Consider the following 18,509-nt stretch of genomic DNA (forward strand, 5'->3'; position numbering starts at 1 on the left):
GATCATCAGCCAGAGAAAATTCACCCAGGCTTATTTATTGCATCCACATCCCCCAGTGCTGCGATCCTTTCATACCAAGCAGGCAGAAGATATTTCTTTAAATTTGGGGAGCTCATTTCATGGCAAACCGAGAGGACCTGCTTCATTATAAAATGAATGGGAAGTCATGAAATGAGTGGAAAGCAGGGAGTCTATTGTGGGCAGGAAATGGATCTGTTATATTGTACTCTCCCAAGCATTTAGTACAGTGCTCTGCTCACAGAAAGCCCTCAATAAATACAACTGACCGACTGAGTCTAATCCTGGTGCTGCCTGCTGTGTGACCTTGGGCAAGTCATTTAACTTCTCAATTTCATCATCTGTAAAATGGGGACAAAATACCTGTTCTCCATCCCCCTTAAACGGTGAACACCAAATGGAACAGGGACTGTGTCCGACCTAATTATCTTGAACCTCCCCTGGCACTTGATACAGTATTTAGTACATAAATGCTACCATTGTTAAGAACACCAAACCCTGCATAAGGCATTCCTGGGTCAGACCCATGCATGGTCCATCAAAGCCCAGACTTTCTCTGAAAGACAACAAGATCAAGCAATCAATCAATCAATCAATGGTATTTATTGAGCATTTACTATGTGCAGAGCACTGTACTAAGCACTTGGGAGAGTACAGTGCAGTAGAATTAGCAGGCACATTCCCTGCCCATAATGACCTAACGGTCTAGAGGAGATGCTTGGAGAAGCTGTGAGGATTTGAAGATTCCCTTCCTTGCCTCCAAAATGGAATGGAGCAGTAGACAAGGAAGCCCTCTGCCCTTGAACTGTCTCTGCATGATGTTTTTTTTGGTAAACTCCTTTAGATTGGAAGATCCTTGAGGGCAGAGAACATGTCTACCAATGCTGTTGTACTCCTCTAGTCACTTAGTACAGTGTTCACAATAAATACTATAGATTGATTAGTGCCTACCAATTCTTGTACTCTCTCAAGCACTTAGTACAGTGCTTTGCACATAGTAAGCTCTCAATTAAAAAGCATTCATTGACTAATTAATGCTCCTGGGATCCCATCAGGCCCTACTCATCTTCTCCTCAATGAAACCTGCATCATTGAATGGCAACTATGCAGGGTTTGAAATTCTGGGAAATTTATTTTTTCACATCCTGCTTGCAATAGAAGGTGCATAGCTTAATAGACATAAAAGATTCGCTAGCTTATTTGAAACTTTCCAGGGCTTGAAATTCCTGGAAATGTATTTTTTCACATCCTGCTTGCAATGGGAGACATAAAAGAGATTAGTTCATGTGAACTGTTTATTTTTTTAATAAATCTGGTATTTAAAACAGCCCCATGTTTCAAAACAATATTTGTGGTAATTCATGTTAAAAATGATTTTAAGAAGAATAAGATGAAAACAAATTGAGCATGTTTGTCAACAAGAGGGACAGCTTTGTATGTCTCTAAGTGAAAGGGGTTCTGTCATGAAACCACATACTCCAAATATTGTGTTGCTGGAGACCTAGAATTTCCATATAGCTTTTAATATAACGTGTGCACTTTTTTCTTTTTCTTTCTTGCAGCTGGGTTTGGAGGGTCACGGAAAGGAGCCGTGGAGGGGAAAGGTCTTTCTACTCATGTTAGTTCACACGTCTTAGAGTGGTTAGCCTTTCTGTTTATAGACACATAAATCTGATGTAATTATTTTGGTTTTATGTAGTACCTCCTATGGAAGATTGTAAGGATCCAGAACCCGGGATGGATAATGATATTTCTCTGGTGCCTTTTGAGAGACCTGCTGTTATAGAGAAGCTGACGGGCAATATCGGAAAACGCAAAAGCTCCACCCCACAGAAGTTTGTGGGTAAGCGTGACACGTGCCTTTGTTTCTTAACAGCTATTCGGAATGAGCAAAGATGGAATCGAGTATGTGCGCACCCTGTTTCATTTTGTTACTTGTTACAGGGCTTGGTCATGACCATCATTCCCTCTGCAAACTTTACTTAACTTCAGTGGTAGAGTTATGTGAAGGGCAAATGCAGGAAGCTATTGAACTTGAGTTATGAAAAATTCAAACAACTGCCATTGGTGATGGTGATGTGCATGTCCTTGTCCCTGGTGTTTGTAGTCCCGTAGATGTGTTTTATGGTCCTCTCTTTGGTTTTGTATATAATAATAATAATGATGATGGTATTTGTTAAGCATTTACTATATGCCAAACACTGTTTTAAATGCTGGGGTAGATACAAGGTTATTAGGTTGTCCCACCCTGGGATCACAGCCTTAATCCCCATTTTACATATGAGGTATCTGAGGCAAAGAGAAGTTAGGTGACTTGTCCAGAGTCACACAGCTGTTAAGTGGCGGAGGCGGGATTAGAACCCAGGACCTCTGATTCCCAAGCCCATGCTCTTTTCACTAAGCCACACTGCTTCTCCGATTTGTGTTTGTGTTTGTGCTCCCTTTTCTGATAGATGGCAGGGATCATTTTCACCAACTCTATTGTACTCTCCCAAGTGCTTATATAGTTTTTTGCATAGAGAAAGTGCTCAGTAAATACCACTACCTGATTGATTGAAATAGTACTTTCCATATGGCTGGAGGTGGTGGCTTCAAGTTCTTTTATATCCATTAAAATGAATTTAGTCAGAACCTTTTGCTCAGTGGAGATACGCACACACACACACAACCCCACCACCACCCCCACCCCTGGGATTAGAATCCAGTCCTTCTGACTCCCAGGCCCGGGTTCTATCCACTACGCCACTTGTCTGCTGTGTGAATTAGGACAAGTCATCAATTTTTCTGTGCCTCATTTACCTAATCTGCAAAATGTGAAATGGGGATTAAATCCTCCTCCCTCCAATTTAGACTTTGAGCCCTATGTGAGACAGGGACTGTGTCCAACTTGATTATCTTGTATCTAGAAGAAACAGTATGGCCTAATGGATAGAACACAGGCCTGGGGGTCAGAAAGACCTGGAGTCTAATCCCAGCTCTGCAACTTGGCTGCTGGGTGACCTTGGGCAAGACACTTCACTTTCCTGGGCCTCATTTACCTCATCTGTAAAATAAGGATTAAGATTGTGAGCCCCATGAGAGACAGGGACTCTTTCCAACCTGATTAGTTTATATCTACCTCAGTGCTTAGAGCAGTGCTTGGTACATAGTAAGCTCTTAACAAATATCATTTTTAAAAATGCCTTTGCCTACTCAGGTGAGAAAATGTCAAAATAGAAACTAACATATGTATTAGTGGTCTCCAGCTCTAGTGCATTTTTAAATAATGCTATTTTGGAAAGTGGGCAGTGGAAGCAAACAGGATTACTTTATAATATTCAGGAATTATAGAATTTCTGGAAGGAGTTTCTACATTTCAATGAACAATTGTTGACTTTATGCCTGGGTAAGTTAAAGCTTTCAGTCTCTCTGAGAGATAGGTGATATGTATTCATGAGTCCTGTAGATATAATCTATCAGGTCAAGCCAGTGTTTCACTGGGAGAGCTCTCTGGACATCAAGGTGTAGAATTCTGAAGAACTTTCCCTCAAGGCAATTAGCAAACCACTTTTTTGCTCCAGGACTAAGACCTATATGTATTTCTCTCATTTAAGAGAGAGAAGCAGCAAGGCCTAGTGGATAGAGCATAGGTTTGGGAGTCAGAAGGACCTGGATTCTAATCCCGGCTCCCTCATTTGTCTGCTATGTGACCTTGTGCAAGTGACTTAAACTTCTTTGGGCTTTACTTCCCTCATCTGCAAAATGGGGATTCATTTAGATTGAGAGCCCCACATGGGACCTGATTATCTTGTATCTACCCCAGTCCTTAGTACAGTGATTGGCATATAGTAAGCTTTTAACAAGTACCACACTCATCATTTTTATTACTACTTGTAAAAATTTCTTGAGTGTTGCTTTCTAGAACCCAAGATATTCTTGACATTGCCTGGGTTTTTGAGATTTTAAGGCTACTGAATTGTATTCACATTCCTGGGCATTAGAGTGAGCCCAAACACTCTGATCACTTCAGGAAACCAATGACACTATATTGTGATTGTCTGAAAACTCTTAAGTTCCTGGTGACTTTTTGTCATGATTCTGTCATTTGTTGCTTGCATGTTTTTGTGTTTGCCCTGGCTTCCCCAAAGGACTGTGGGGAAGGACTGTGAACTTTTTCAGGGTAGGCACTCTGATTTATCTTCAATTTGATCAGTGCTTTGCCCACTGGGAGTGCTCAGTAAATATTGAGGGCTGTATCTCACTGCTTTGGATCATGAGGATAGAGATTAGCATAATAAAAGAAATGTAAAATAAGTGAAATTGCAGTTTTATCATTCATTGTCTGGGCCTTGATTTCACAATATCTGAAGTCAAAGTCAGGAATATCCTTTTGATATATCCATTTGCCTATTGGTGTTTTTGCGCTCCTTCACAATGTTCACTTTTACCTTTTCCCAACCATGTGAGCTTCAGCCTCCCCGAAAGCAGTGTTGTTCAGTGTACTTTGGAAGGACTCATTCATTCATTTATTCAGTCAAATTCATTGAGCACTTACTGTGTGCAGAACACTGTACTGAGAGCTTGGGAGATTACAGTACAACAATAAGCAGACCCAGTCCCTGCCCACAGGAGGTTGTTCAGAGTGTATTGGGTTGGAGTAAAACTTCCTAATAAGCCTGGCAATCAATCAGTTGATCAATTAATGGAATTATTGTGCATTTACTTTGTGCAGAACACACTGCTAAGTGCTGGGGAGAAACATAAGAGTTGGTAGACTAGATCTCTGCCCACAGGACCTTACAGTTTATTGGGGAAGACAGACATTCAAGTAAATTACATATAGAATACATAGTAGAATATAAGGATATTTACCCAAGTGCTGAGAGGCTGGGATAAGTATCGAAATATGTAAGGGCTACACAACCAAGTACATAGTTGATGGAGTGAAGGGCAGATGAGGAAGTGAGGGCTTAAGAAAAGTCTCTTGGAGGAGATGTGATTTTAGGAGGGTGTTACAGGTGGGGAGAGGTTATGGGTTGTAGGATATGAAGCAGGGAGGAAGTTCCAGACCCAAGAGAGAAAGTGGGCAACGGGTGGGTAGTGGGTTAATCAGTCAATTGTATTTGACTGCTTACTCTCTGCAGAACACTGTTCTAAATACTTGGGAGACCGCAATGTAACAGAGTTGGAAGACAAGAAGCTCATGTCTAGAGGAGATAGACATTAAAATGAATTACGGATATGTAAATAAGTGCTTAGAGGCTGAGGGTGAGGCGAATAAAAGGTACAAATCCAAGTGCAAGGGTCATACAGAAGGGAGAAGGAGTAGAAGAGATTGAGATACAGAGGAGTAGGTTGGCGTTAGGGAAGCGGAGTGTGTGGGATGGGTTGTAGTAGTAGACCGATGAAGTAAGGTAGAAATATGAGGTAAACTTGAGGCACCTTTCAATAATATTCATGTCTGAGCTGTTAGGATTAGATTGGTGCTACTACACTGAACATCAAATTTCTCGGCGATACTCGTGCAAGGCCAAAGTCTTTTTTGAAGCTGAACAAAGAAATGGGAAGATTTTGTCCAAACTTAACCTGGTGACCATGGAGAGAATAAAATTAAATTGCTCATACTCGGGGCTAAGAATCTATCAGTCAGTCATATTTTATTGAGCAATTAATGTGTGCAGAGCACTGTACTAAGTGCTTAAGGGAAACTTATGCTGTGGAATTGTTTGTGACTCATAGCGACTCCATGGACACATCTCTACCAGAACGCCCCGCCTCCATCTGCAATCATTCTGGTAGCGTAGCCATAGAATTTTCTTGGTAAAGTACGGAGGTGGTTTACCATTGCCTTCTTCCACGCAGTAAACTCGAGTCTCTGCCCTCAACTCTCTCCCATGCTGCTGCTGCCCAGTGCAAGTGAGTTTTGACTTGTAGCAGATTGCCTTCCAGTTGCTAGCCACTGCCCAAGCTGGGAGTGGAATGGGTAGGCCTCTGCTTGACTCTACCTCCTATAACTGAGACTGGTAGAGTACTGGAAACTCTCCACGTGCTACCGTGAGAGGGGTCTTGAGGGTGTACAGTATGACAATATAAGAGATACATTCCCTTCCCACAACAAGCTTACAGTCTAGAGGGAATATAAGAATTCCTTGAAAATTTTCAGGTGTTTCTGCCACTGCTTCTTCAATTGGAGCTCACTGCGGAGGAATCAGTGACCCAGGATTCTGCACATTGTAGGTCTTAAAATAAATACGTTTGATTGTAGTCCATTTCTGGGTTACACTTCCTTTATCATGATAGAAGGACCAACAGCTGGAGGAACAAGATCCAGTTCTTAGTATGTGCAGAACACTGTTCATAGCGCTTGGGAGAGTACAGTATAACAGAATTGGTAGACATGTTCCCTGTCCACATCGAGCTTATCCCTGAAACCAGTGGATATGGATAATTGTCTTACCACTTTACTATTTAAAAGATGAGCTGTGTTGATTTCTTTATCTGAAATCATTTTAAAGTATAGTCACATTCCATCATACAAATACAATTTCCAACATGAGGGTAGAGTGGAAATAAACCCAGTATTTTAGCCAAATGCCTAGTCTTACCAAATTTGCAATCTGAGAAATGGAAATTAAAGGTATCTGAGCAGGTGTTTTTGTTTTGTTTTGGGGGCAGTTTTGGAAAATAGTTGCCTCTATCATTTTAAATACCCATATGGTTTTGGAAAATTTTAATTTCTTTCTTCAAAAAACTAAAATTATTACATAGGGGCCACAATAAGGGAATGAATAATTGGTCCTTTGAAAAAAGATTAAAATACCAAGGAGTGTTTGGGGTAGAAAATAGAAGACCAAGGGGGTCATAAGATGATTAGCTAATGATATATATTGAGTGCTTACTCTTACCCATGTCCCCTGAGGACCCAATAAAGAAAATAGCTGTGAAATAAGATGGGAGACATTCCATTTGAGCCTGAGGAAGAAATCCTTGTCTGCTGGAGGGATGAAACACATAGGCTACCAGGGGAAGTTGTGGTGTTCCACCTCAGGATATCTTCAAGAAAAAAAAAGCAAAAAACCAACAAGACAACTCCCTGACTGCAACAGCTCTAGTCTTTCACCTGACCTGGGGATCTGAATCTGTTAATCTTTCACGATCCATTATCCCTTGGTTCTGTACCAGGTACAGAGTTAACAGTCATTTCAACACAAAAGCTGAATCCACACATTTCTGTAAATGTGTTTATCTTCATCTGCAACTGAGCAAAATGAGGATTTGCGAGTGGCTGTTCTAGTCGTTATTCATATGAATTGGCAAAAGCCATCTGCTTGAAACCGAACCAGCAGAGCTTTTCATTCCTGCTTGTGCCATTGAGCTGTTCCTGATGAGCGGCAACAGCTGCCGGGAGGCCAGACAGTTCGGTGGTGCCCCCTTCCTCACCAACACCCTGCACCCTCAGGACTTCCCCGAGGGTCCATGAGGAGGGGAGAGGGAGGCAGAGGAGTAGGGGCTGTGAGACCAGATCCTCGGCTGCATGTCCTTGCCTTGGTGCTGCCGGTACTTTAAGAAGAAGCATGGTCTTATGGCACGGGAGTCAGAGGACCCGGGTTCTAATACCTGCTCTGCCACTTGCCGGCTGTGTGACCTTGAGCAAGTCACTTAATTCTCTGTGCCTCAGTTTCCTCATCTGTAAAATAGGGATTAAATACCTGTTCTATCTCATAGTTAAACCGTGAGCCCCATGTGGGCCAGAGATTAGGCCTGGGAGTCAGATTACCTAGATTCTAATCCTGGTTCTGCCATTTACCTCTTGTGAAACCATGGCCAAATCACATAACCTTTCCGTGCCTCAATTTCCTCATCTGTGAAAAGGAGATGTAATACCTGTGCTCCCTCCTACTTAGGTTCTGAGCCCCATCTGGGGCAGGAACACTGTCTGACCTGATTAAATGGTATCTACCCCAGCACGTAGAATAGTGCTTGGCACAAAGTAAACAATTAAAATATACCACACAAAGTCTAGGACTAGATGGTTCTAGTTGGATTTCCTTTCTAAGTTTTTCTGAGCAAAAACATTACACATCTCTGCACATTGAATACTAAGACTGGTTGATTATATCTCATCTGTGTATGGGTGTTTTGGGGAGGTGGTAATGGACCTGGAGCTTGGCAGAGAATGGCATGCTTCCTTAGAAACATATCTGCATATCAGTCAATCAGTCATATTATTGAGCGCTTACTGTGTGCAGAGCACCATACTAAGCACTTGGAAGAGTGCAATATGACAGACACATTCCCTTCCCACAACCAATTTACAGTTAAGAGATGGGAAACTACTATTATTATTATTATCATTATAATTAGTGGTAGTAGTAGTATGCCAAAATAGCTTTCCCTAAGTTTAGAATAATTTTAGCCAAAGCCCATTTTATAGATCTTTAGAAGATATTCGGTTTTCTGGAACCTTGAATTCCATCCACAGATCTAGCTTACAGCATCATTGGTGACACTTTGGTAGAGTTCAATACAATAGAATTCGGAGAAAATGGGGAGATAGACATTAGTATAAAATAAATGATTTATAACGTGGAATTTGTAAATATGTCTATAAGTGCTGTGGGGTTGAAGGTAGGGTGAATACCAAATGCCCAAAGATCACATATCCAGGTGCTTAGTTGATGCTAAAGTCGGGGGGAGTTTGGAAAACCTCTAAAGATCCTCTTGTCTTTTGGGTTCTTAATTGGAAAGTCTAAGCAGTGGAATTTAAAGGTGTTAGGAGTTCCTGTGGAGAAGATTTCAGGAACTGCACCTGTCCTGGTACTCAGTAGAGTTCTGTGGGCATCCAAGAACTCTCATAATAATAATAGTAGTAATAATAAAAATTTTGGTATTTGTTAAGCCACGTGGCTTAGTGGCAAGAGCCCAGGCTTGGGAGTCAGAGGACACGGATGCTAATCCCGGCTCCACCACTTGTCTGCTGTGTGACCTTGGGCAAGCAATTTAACTTCTCTGTTCCTCAGTTACCTCATTTGTAAAATGGGGATTAAGACTGTGAGCCCCACCTGGGACAACGTGATTACCTTGTATCTACCTTACCCACCACTTAGAACAGTGCTTGGCACTTAACAAACACCATAATAATTATTATTATAATTATTAATTATTAAGCACTTACAATGTGTAACATACTGTATTAAACACTGGAGTAGCTACAAGATAATCAGGTCTCACTTGGGGAGCACAACAGAAGTAGGAGAGAGTACAGGTATTGAATCCCCATTTTGCAGGAAAGAGAACTGAGGCACAGAGAAATTGTGTCTTGCTCAAGGTTACACAGCAGGTAACTGGCAGAGCTGGAATCAGGACCCAGGTCTTCTGATGCCCAGGTCCATGCTCTTTCCACTGGGCAGCTATGCTTCTCAGCAATTCTAAACTTCTCCCAAAAGGAGCAACCCTAGCAATTCACAGTCCCTTGAGAGGAAAAGCAGCATCATGAGCAGGATCATGTCTTCTTTCTTCAGGTAATGACAGGGCTTGAAAAGTGTCTTCCAATCAGTCAGTATTTACTGGTCCCATTATTCACTGACAAAAGTATTTCCCTGAGTAAAAAATTATCCCAAAGTATAAATTTTTAAATTCTACACATTTCCAAAAGGGCCTTTCATTTGGAAGTATAGCTTTAAAATATTTGTCTGCCCCTTTAGACGGTAAATTCCTTGTTTTGGTTTTTTATGGTACTTGTTAAACACTATGTGCCAGACACTGTACTAAGTGTTGGGATAAGATACAAAGTAATTAGTTTGGAGACAGTCCCTGTCCCACCTAGGGCTCACATTCTCAGTCAGAGGGAGGAAGATTTAATCCCCATTTTATAGATGAGGTAACTGGGACACAGAGAATTTAAGCGACTTGCCCAAGGTCACACAGCAGGCAAGTGATAGAGCCGGGATTAAAACACAGGCCCTCTGATTCCCAGACCCATGCTGCTACCCTGTGGGTAGAGAATGTTTTTACAAACTCTGTAGTATTGTATACACCCAAGCATTTGATACAGTGCTCTGCACACAGGAAGCATTCAGTAAATTCCATAGGTTGATTGAGTGATTGATTGATTTGGGGTTGTTTAAAGGAAGTCTCTTGCCAAGTGTGCCATGTGAGGATTTCCTTAGCTCCGCCTCCCAGAAAGGAGAATTCCAAGTGTACTGGTAAAGAGGGCTCTTGCATGTCTGTGATTCGCCCAGTGTCCAGAATACTTAGGGTGTTTCCCTTCCTTAGGTCTCACAGCCCAGATCCCCAAAACGTCACCCATCAGTACAGTCCCACCCAAGGGATTAATCAGTAGTATTTATTGAGCATTTATTTTGGGCAAATCACTGTACCAAACACTTGGGAAATTGCAGTAGGGAAAGTAGACACGTTCCTTGCCCTCGATCTAAGTAGGGGGGAGACACCGAAATAAATTACCTGTAGTGGAAAGCAACCAAGGACCAGGTTCTAATCTCTGCTCGGCCACCTGCCTGCTCTGTGACCTTGGGTAAGTCACTAAACTACTCTGGACCTCAGTTACCTCATCTGTACATTGGGAATTTAACACCTTAGACTATGAGCCCCACGTGGGAAAGAGACTGTGTCCGACATGATTACCTTGTATTTACCCAAGCACTTAGTATGGTTCTTGGCACATGCTAGGTGTCGAACAAATACCACAAATTTTTTATTATAATCAATCAGTGGTATTTATTAAACATTTACCGTGTGCTGAGCACTGTAGTAAGTGCTTGGGGGAGTACAGTATCACAGAGTTGATAGACATGTTCCCTTCCAACAAGGAGCTTATCAATCAATCAGTCATATTTATTGAGTGTTTAGTGTGATGATGATGATGATATTTGTTAAGTGCTTACTATGTGCCAAGCACTATTCTAAGTGCTGGGGTAGGTATAGGGGAATAAGGTTGTCCCATGTCGGGCTCAGTCGTAATCCCCATTGTACAGATGAGGTAACTGAGGCACAGAGAAGTTAAGTGGCTTGCCCAAAGTCACACAGCTGACAAGTGGTGGAGCTGGGATTAGAACCCACGACCTCTGACTCCCAAGCCCGTGCTCTTTCCACTAAGCCATGCTGCTTCTCATACTGTGGGCAGAGTACTTACTGTTCTAAACACTTGGAAGAGTATAATAATAATAATGTTGGTATTTATTAAGCGCTTACTATGTGCAGAGCACTGTTCTAAGCGCTGGGGTAGATACAGGGTAATCAGGTTATCCCACATGAGGCTCACAGTCTTAATCCCCATTTTACAGATGAGGTAACTGAGGCACAGAGAAGTGAAGTGACTTGCCCACAGTCACACAGCTGACAGTGGCAGAGCTAGAATTCTAACTCAATGCCTCTGACTCCCAAGCCCGTGCTCTTCCCACTGAGCCACATTCCTGCCATCAACAAGCCTACAGTCTAGACATGGGAAACTACCATTGTCATCATTATCACTATTATTGGTGGTAGTAAAGTACTTAACGTATTCCAAAGTATCTTTCCCAGGTTTTGAATAATAATTTCTCCCCAAAGCCCATCCACTTGGGCCACAGATCTAGCTCCCTGCTCTGCCACTTGTCAGCTGTGTGACTATGGGCAAGTCACTTAACTTCTCTGGGCCTCAGTGACCTCATCTGTAAAATGGGGATTAACTGTGAGCCTCACGTGGGACAACCTGATTACCTTGTATCTACCCCCAGCACTTAGAATAGTGCTCTGCACATAGTAAGCACTTAACAAATACCAACATTATTATCTAGTTTACAGCATCATTGGTGAGTTCCAGATTCTCGGAACTTGTGGTTCTTTTCCTTAAGAACATTTGGGGAGATTCAGAATCTCCAAGTCTCAAGCCTCTGAGGGAGTTCAGTCTGTCTGCCAGAGGTGCAGATCTCCCCCAAACCACAGGGCACTCACACTGTTTGCCAAGCCCTTCCCTTCTTCTCTGGGATTGTCCAGAAGGAAATGTAGGCACATCATGGAGGTGATCATTTCCTCCTATTAACCATTTTAGTCGGTCATTCAATCAGTCATATTTATTGAGCGTTTACCATGTGCAAAATGCTGAACTAAGCACTTGGGAAAGTACAATTCAGCAGAGTTGGTAGATATGTTCCCTGCCCGCAAGGAGCTCACAGTGTAGAGGGGGAGAATGACAGTCTCTATTATAATGCATTTTTGCTTTGAAGAGGTCCTGGGTATTGTTTCATAATTCATGACTAGTTTTGAGTAATCCCCTCTCATGGAATGATTGTTTTCTCGCCCCTCAGTCCTGGATATATGTGGAAACCTGGTTTAACTTAGATTTCCTGATCAGTACCTGTTTTTGTTCCCCACAAAATTCCTCTCTTTTTCCCCAAACATTTAAACTGTCTCTTCCCACACTCTGGATGTAAGCCATCACACCAGGGCATTTGGTTATTTTTTTAATCATTTCAAACACCAACCCACAGCAGACCTGGTGTCAAAATAAATCCCCAGCTGGATGGGGCTCACTGAGGTAAAATTAGTATCTTTAAAAACTAGCACTAGCCTGGGGTAGCCTCTTGTAAGACATGCAGAATCTGAAAACCATTTCCAAAAACCAATACTCATCTTCGTCAATAATCACATTAATCTGATTGATCTCAGAGGAGTTCTTCCATGTTGGTCTTCACAGAAGTGAATAAAGAGGAGCAGTGTGGCCTAGTGAAAAGAGCACAGGCCTTGGAATTAGAGGAACTGGGTTCTGCCGCTTGCTGGCTGTGTGACCTTGGACAAGTCACTTAACTTCTCTGTGCCTCAGTTTCCTCATCTGTAAAAATGGGGATTCAGTGTCTGTTCTCCCTCCTACTGTGAGCCCCATGTGGGCCAGGGACTGTGTCCGACCAGATTAATTTATATCGAACCCAAAACTTAAAATAGTGCTTGCCACACTCTAGGCACTGAACAATTACAGTAAAAACGACAATAATAATAACAATGGCGATAATGATAATACCTCCATAGTACAAGAGAGTAAGTAATGGGGGATTGGAGTTAGTTTAGACTTCAGCCATTTCTGTCCTCCTTTATTGTGAGGCAAGCTTTTTCTCATTTCCTATTGGTATTTTTTTTTCCTCTCTTTAGGAGAGAAGCTCATGAGATTTGGCTACCCAGATATTCACTTTGATATGAACCTAACCTACGAGAAGGAGGCCGAGCTGATGCAGTCTCATATGATGGACCAAGCCATCAACAATGCAATCACCTACCTTGGAGCTGAGGCGCTTCATCCTCTGATGCAGCATACTCCGAGCACAATCTCAGAGGTGGCCCCCGTCATCAGCTCTGCGTATTCTCAGGTCTATCATCCGAGCAGGATAGAAAGGCCCATCAGCCGGGAAACCTCAGAGAGTCATGACAACAACATGGACGGCCCCATCTCCCTCATCAGACCAAAGAGTCGACCCCAGGAAAGAGAGGCCTCCCCCAGCAATAGCTGCCTAGATTCGACTGACTCAGAAAGCAGCCACGATGACCACCAGTCCTACCAAGGAAACCCTGCCTTAAATCCCAAGAGGAAGCAGAGCCCTGCGTACGTGAAGGAGGATGGCAAGGCATTGGATGCCACCAAGGCATCTAAGGGCTCTCTGAAGGACATCTACAAGGTCTTCAATGGAGAAGGGGAGCAAATCCGGGCCTTCAAGTGTGAGCACTGTCGAGTTCTTTTCCTAGACCACGTCATGTATACGATCCACATGGGTTGCCATGGCTATCGGGATCCCCTCGAATGCAACATCTGCGGCTACAGAAGCCAGGACCGTTACGAGTTCTCATCGCACATCGTCCGAGGGGAACACACATTCCACTAGGCCTTTGCATCCGGAGGGGACCCGAATGAAGGAGAAGGACTGCACATGAAGAAATTCTGCACTTACAATCCCCCCCCTTCCCTCGGACATTAACACATGTTTTGGGCTTTTTTATTGTTATCGCTGTCGATAATTCTGATCCTAAGGACCCAGGCTCGGTGGCTCTGCCGAATTTGAGGAAGGAAAAGTGGAGGGAAGGGACAGGGCCATCCGCGTTTCGCTTGGTTTGTGGAAGTCGAAGTGTGAGGTGCATTACTTGCCTCAGCTGGCCCCTGTGTGGTGAGAAAATCACCCCGCATCTAAAGGATGCCGCTCGGCCTCTCGATTCCAGGATTTTGATTTGGGACAGGAAAGCAGAGCATTTCAAAATAGAACTTTTGTATGACATGAGTCATTGAAAAGAGCAGGAGGAGTTTGGCTCACAGAGTAGAAGAAAAATTGTTTTCAAAATGTAAACGGTTTTCTGGTAACGATCTGGGAGCACCAATCAAACTTGATGTTCTTCTCGATGATACTTCCTAGGGTGAGCTATCATCATTGGCGGGGGGGGGGTCTCTGTTTACTTCCTCTCTGGAATTTATAATACGTATAACACTGTACCACATAACAACACTTTCATGTTACAAGTGGTTAGGACTGCTTACAGTACATTTGAGGTCCTGTGATCTTATTTTTCTAAACCTAAGAAGCACCTTTTTAGAATTACTGACTTGCTGTTATACCATAATTTTGGTGACTTTGGCATTTTGTAGACACCCTGGCAGCCTTAGTTTTAACATGTTTTATGAATTGGTAATTATGAATAACGTTTCTATCCACTTTTCGAGATAATAAATGGTCTAGGAGAGACTGAGGCAGTAGTTTTCTGGAGGGTTTCTGCTGCTTTTTTGTAATGATTTTTGTTCATTTTTTTAAGTTCATATCTGCAGTTGTGCTAGAAACAAAGTATGTTGTTTTTTAATGGAAAAACAGTCTGTCTTCTTATCAACAACAGTGTTAACCAGTCAGCAGTCAAACAGAGAAGGGCTGATATTTGGGAGAACACATGATGTCCTCTTCCAAGATAGATCTTGGCTTAGTGGTTCGGTGAATCGGGGCCTGAACAAGGTTCTGATGCGGCAGCATTTCTTTTTCCACTGTCCCCTCGAAGACTTAGTATATCTCCTCCTACTCCCCCTCTCGGCGACTGGCAGCCCACGGTGTCTCTTCCCAGTTGAAGAGGGCCCAGGGGAAGTGGTTGAATTGCGTGAGGGAGCACTGACCGCACCCCAACCCTTTGTGTCCCTGGTGCCAAGATTGCCATCCCCCGTCTTCAGAGGGCTATGGTGCCCACACTGCTGGCGCATGCCGGGGCCAACAAGAGAGAGTGCCGAGGGGTGCGGCAGCACATGGATCTCTAGAGACCGCTCCAAACCGCTGGTGCCAGCACCCACTGGGAGATGGGCCTTGGTGGTCCGTGGAGCTGCCTGACCCTGGGCAGAACAACCCAAATAGCTTGGAATATCACTCTGGTGCCTGGGCTGCGACCACAGAATCCTGTACCCCAGTAAGAGCTGTTGCCCACAGAACCCCATTTTGGGGACTGTGAACCCTGCATGCCATCTGTTCTTTGGCCACCTGCCCAGGCTTTTTTCCACGTTGAAATGTACCAGCTTCAGCGTGAGAAAAATGGCCACTGCTATTGCTGCCTAGGCACTGGGATAAAATGGACCCAAGTAAAAACCCTAGTCAGTCGGGAAATTGACTTGATTGGTCTCCAAAAAAAACAAGTCAAACCCCTTCCTTCTGAACTCTAGTCATCTCCCAAAGTGAATGACAGTCCCATCCCTCGATTGGTGCAGATCATAGATCAACAGAGAGCTCGTGCAGGTTTTATTTTCATTTTGAGGGTACTGTATTTTTTTTCCTTTTAACTCAAGTGTCAGCATCATTAAACTGGGTGATGAGGGGTACTGATTAAAGTGTTTTCAGGAGGACAGTGGCATGCTTTTCCGGGAAAACTCGCACTTTATGTTTGAAGAAGATGGAGAAGATCACGGGCGGGTTGTCTGCTGACCGTTTCCGAGCCTATAAGTGGTTCATAGGCACAATTAGATGTCAAGCAGTCTGGAGACCTATGTTTTTTGAAATGGAATAAGAATGCTAAAGGCAAAGGACAAGTGGGCCTTGACTAAGGCTCAGATACAGAAAGCTGGCCCCAACATTTTTCTTTACTCCTCTTCTGTTTTCTCTTCTCCATCTCTTTAAGTATTTTTTTTAGTACTTATTTCAAAGGGAGTTCATAAGTCCAGACAAAAGTGTTTTCCTGTTTCTCCTTCCTTTAACCCATCCATTTTCTCTTCCCAGACCTCCCTCAGGGTTAGTCTCCTGGGAGTGCTTTAAAACTGTTCCTTAGAGTCCAAGAATATCCGATAGGGCAGGGACGAGAAACATGTCAGACAGACTGCCCGCCCGGGTCACGTTTTCTCTCTTCGTCACGGTACATTGTGAACATAAATTTTATTTAGCAGTAAGAGCTTCTTTGGAAATTATCCATAAAAGAAAAATATTTTGTTCAGCAACTACTCTCCTTTTCCTTCATTTTTCTCTTTTGCTTTTTTCATTAAAGATCATTTCAAAGAGGACAAGGATTCAAGGTCAGACGTGTTTCTACTGTCCATTTGAATAGGAGGAAATATGATGGAAAACAACTAGGCAGTCTGCAGGGGAACTTAATAAACGCTGACAATACCTGATGGCATCATTTGTGATGCATAATCAGGTGACTCTGTTGAGCACCTACTGTGTGTAAAGCCATGCCTTGAAGGCTGAGGGAAATCCATAGAAGAAGGAAAGTCTACCAACTTTAATGGATTGTGCTCTCCCAAGAGCTTAGTACAGTGCTCGGCACACAGTAAGCGCAGTAAATACCATTGATTGATTGACAGAGTCATGCCCCTAAGGAGTTTATGAACAGATGGAGGCCCTTTCAATCACACTTTCAGTCACACCTTATGTCAGTGTCATGAGAGTCACTCCATAAATCAATATGTGGTGACATTCTCGGGATCAAGAAGAAATCAGGCTGCGATTGAAAGGAAATCAGGCAATGGGCTTAAACATGTAGTGAACTCTGTTGTTCTCTTCTAGTCCTCTGGAGTGGTGTGTGTGTGTGTATGTGTATGTGTGTGTATAATTATCTGCAGGCAGGTGCAAGTATTCTCTTTCACTAGTGATTCTGGTAGCAGTAGAGGGTGGTGGAGTTGGATTGAGGGAAGAGGCAACAGCATTGGAAAATGTGGACGGAACCCCTCTGAACATTGTGTCAGATTGGAAAACAATTTGCTAAACTGTGTTCAGGTGTCACAGTTCCTCTGAAGTAAATGCACAATAAGCTGATATACGCATTTACATCAGAGGACTGAAACAAACAAAGATAAACAAATCTTTGATAGGACCTTGACCAAAATGGCCCCAACGATGTAGAGTCTTCAGAAATTTATCTTTGTGTGTGAAATTCTTGTTTCAGAAATGTATACTAATTGACCTCATCTCCCTTGGCCCCGAATATTGTCTCTAATCTTCTTAACAGGAAATACCCTCCTCGATATGTATATACAGTAGTGAGAATCCGCTGTAGCCAAAGAACTACAGTAATGTCACAATGGGGCCAGTTGATGGCTGCTTTGGTGTTTATTAATAATAATAATGATAATAATAATAATGATGGTATTTGTTAAGCGCTTACTTTTGTGCCAAGCACTGTTCTAAGCGCGGGGGTAATCAGCTTGTCCCACGTGGGGCTCACAGTCTTAATCCTTGATTTACAGATGAGGTAACTGAGGCAAAGAGAAGTTACATGACTTGTCCAAAGTCACAAAGCTCTTAAGTGGAGGAGCCGGGATTAGAACCCAAGGCCTCTGACTCCCAAGCCCAGGCTCTTGCCACTAAGTACCACTTCTCTGAAAGAAAGACATACTGGGATTCCATTTTGCCACAGTTGGGGTGCATGAGTCACAGTCACTGGGGTTTGATATGAGGAAGGGTGACACATCAGAGCTGATAAGATAGCTCTTCCTGATATGCAAATAAAGCTATGATCAGCAGATGTTGGGAAAGAATGTGGAAAATCACACACACACACAAACACACACACACGGCACTTAACTCATCAGCTCTCTAGTAGTAGATTTTCATTTTATTCATCTGCCAGGCTGTGGCAGTGGATGTTGGAGGAGGACACTTCTTCACTCAGTACACCCAGCTATCATTAGGCGACTTTCTTTCTGATACTACAATTGCCCAGATAACGCCTACAATCATTGCCTTTACAATATATTCCTAGGCTCCATAGGATTTTCTAGCAGTCAGCTCACTGTATATAATCAAGTGGACAGTATAGAAAAATATAAGGTCAGAATCCTAAGGGGAAAAAAATATCAGCATTTATCCGTATTGGAGTAGAAAGAGGAGGGACAGAATGTATTAGTGAATTTGCTTGTCTATTATCTGTAGTATTTCTCACCACTGTTGCTAAAACCTTAGTATCACTGTTAGTTTTTATGAGATTTCACTGCATGGAGGACATTTCAGTGAGTTCTGAATTTTACTCCCTTTCTAAAACATACTCATGCTACGAGAGATGTGGCCCCATTCCTGAGCATT

At 42.9% G+C, this 18,509-nt stretch overlaps 1 protein-coding gene and 1 non-coding gene across 5 annotated transcripts in view; one reads left to right on the plus strand and one right to left on the minus strand.

Annotated features, from left to right (window-relative positions):
• The window catches only part of IKZF2 (IKAROS family zinc finger 2), a 217,892-nt gene extending 200,310 nt beyond the window's left edge, over positions 1-17,582 (plus strand). For all 4 annotated transcript variants that reach the window (XM_029069849.2, XM_029069850.2, XM_029069852.2 and 1 more), the window contains 2 exons: positions 1,718-1,861; positions 13,141-17,582. In XM_029069849.2, the coding sequence (XP_028925682.1) occupies positions 1,718-1,861; positions 13,141-13,865 (869 nt within the window). In that variant the 3' untranslated portion in view covers positions 13,866-17,582. The remainder of the gene's footprint in view (positions 1-1,717; positions 1,862-13,140) is intronic.
• Positions 5,924-6,061, minus strand: LOC114813605. Its single transcript, XR_003761322.1, has one exon. It is a non-coding gene; the product is annotated as a small nucleolar RNA SNORA7 (small nucleolar RNA).
• Positions 17,583-18,509: the final 927 nt, after the last annotated feature.

The sequence above is a fragment of the Ornithorhynchus anatinus genome, chromosome 7 (genome assembly GCF_004115215.2).
Source record: "Ornithorhynchus anatinus isolate Pmale09 chromosome 7, mOrnAna1.pri.v4, whole genome shotgun sequence".
NCBI classification, from domain to species: domain Eukaryota; kingdom Metazoa; phylum Chordata; class Mammalia; order Monotremata; family Ornithorhynchidae; genus Ornithorhynchus; species Ornithorhynchus anatinus.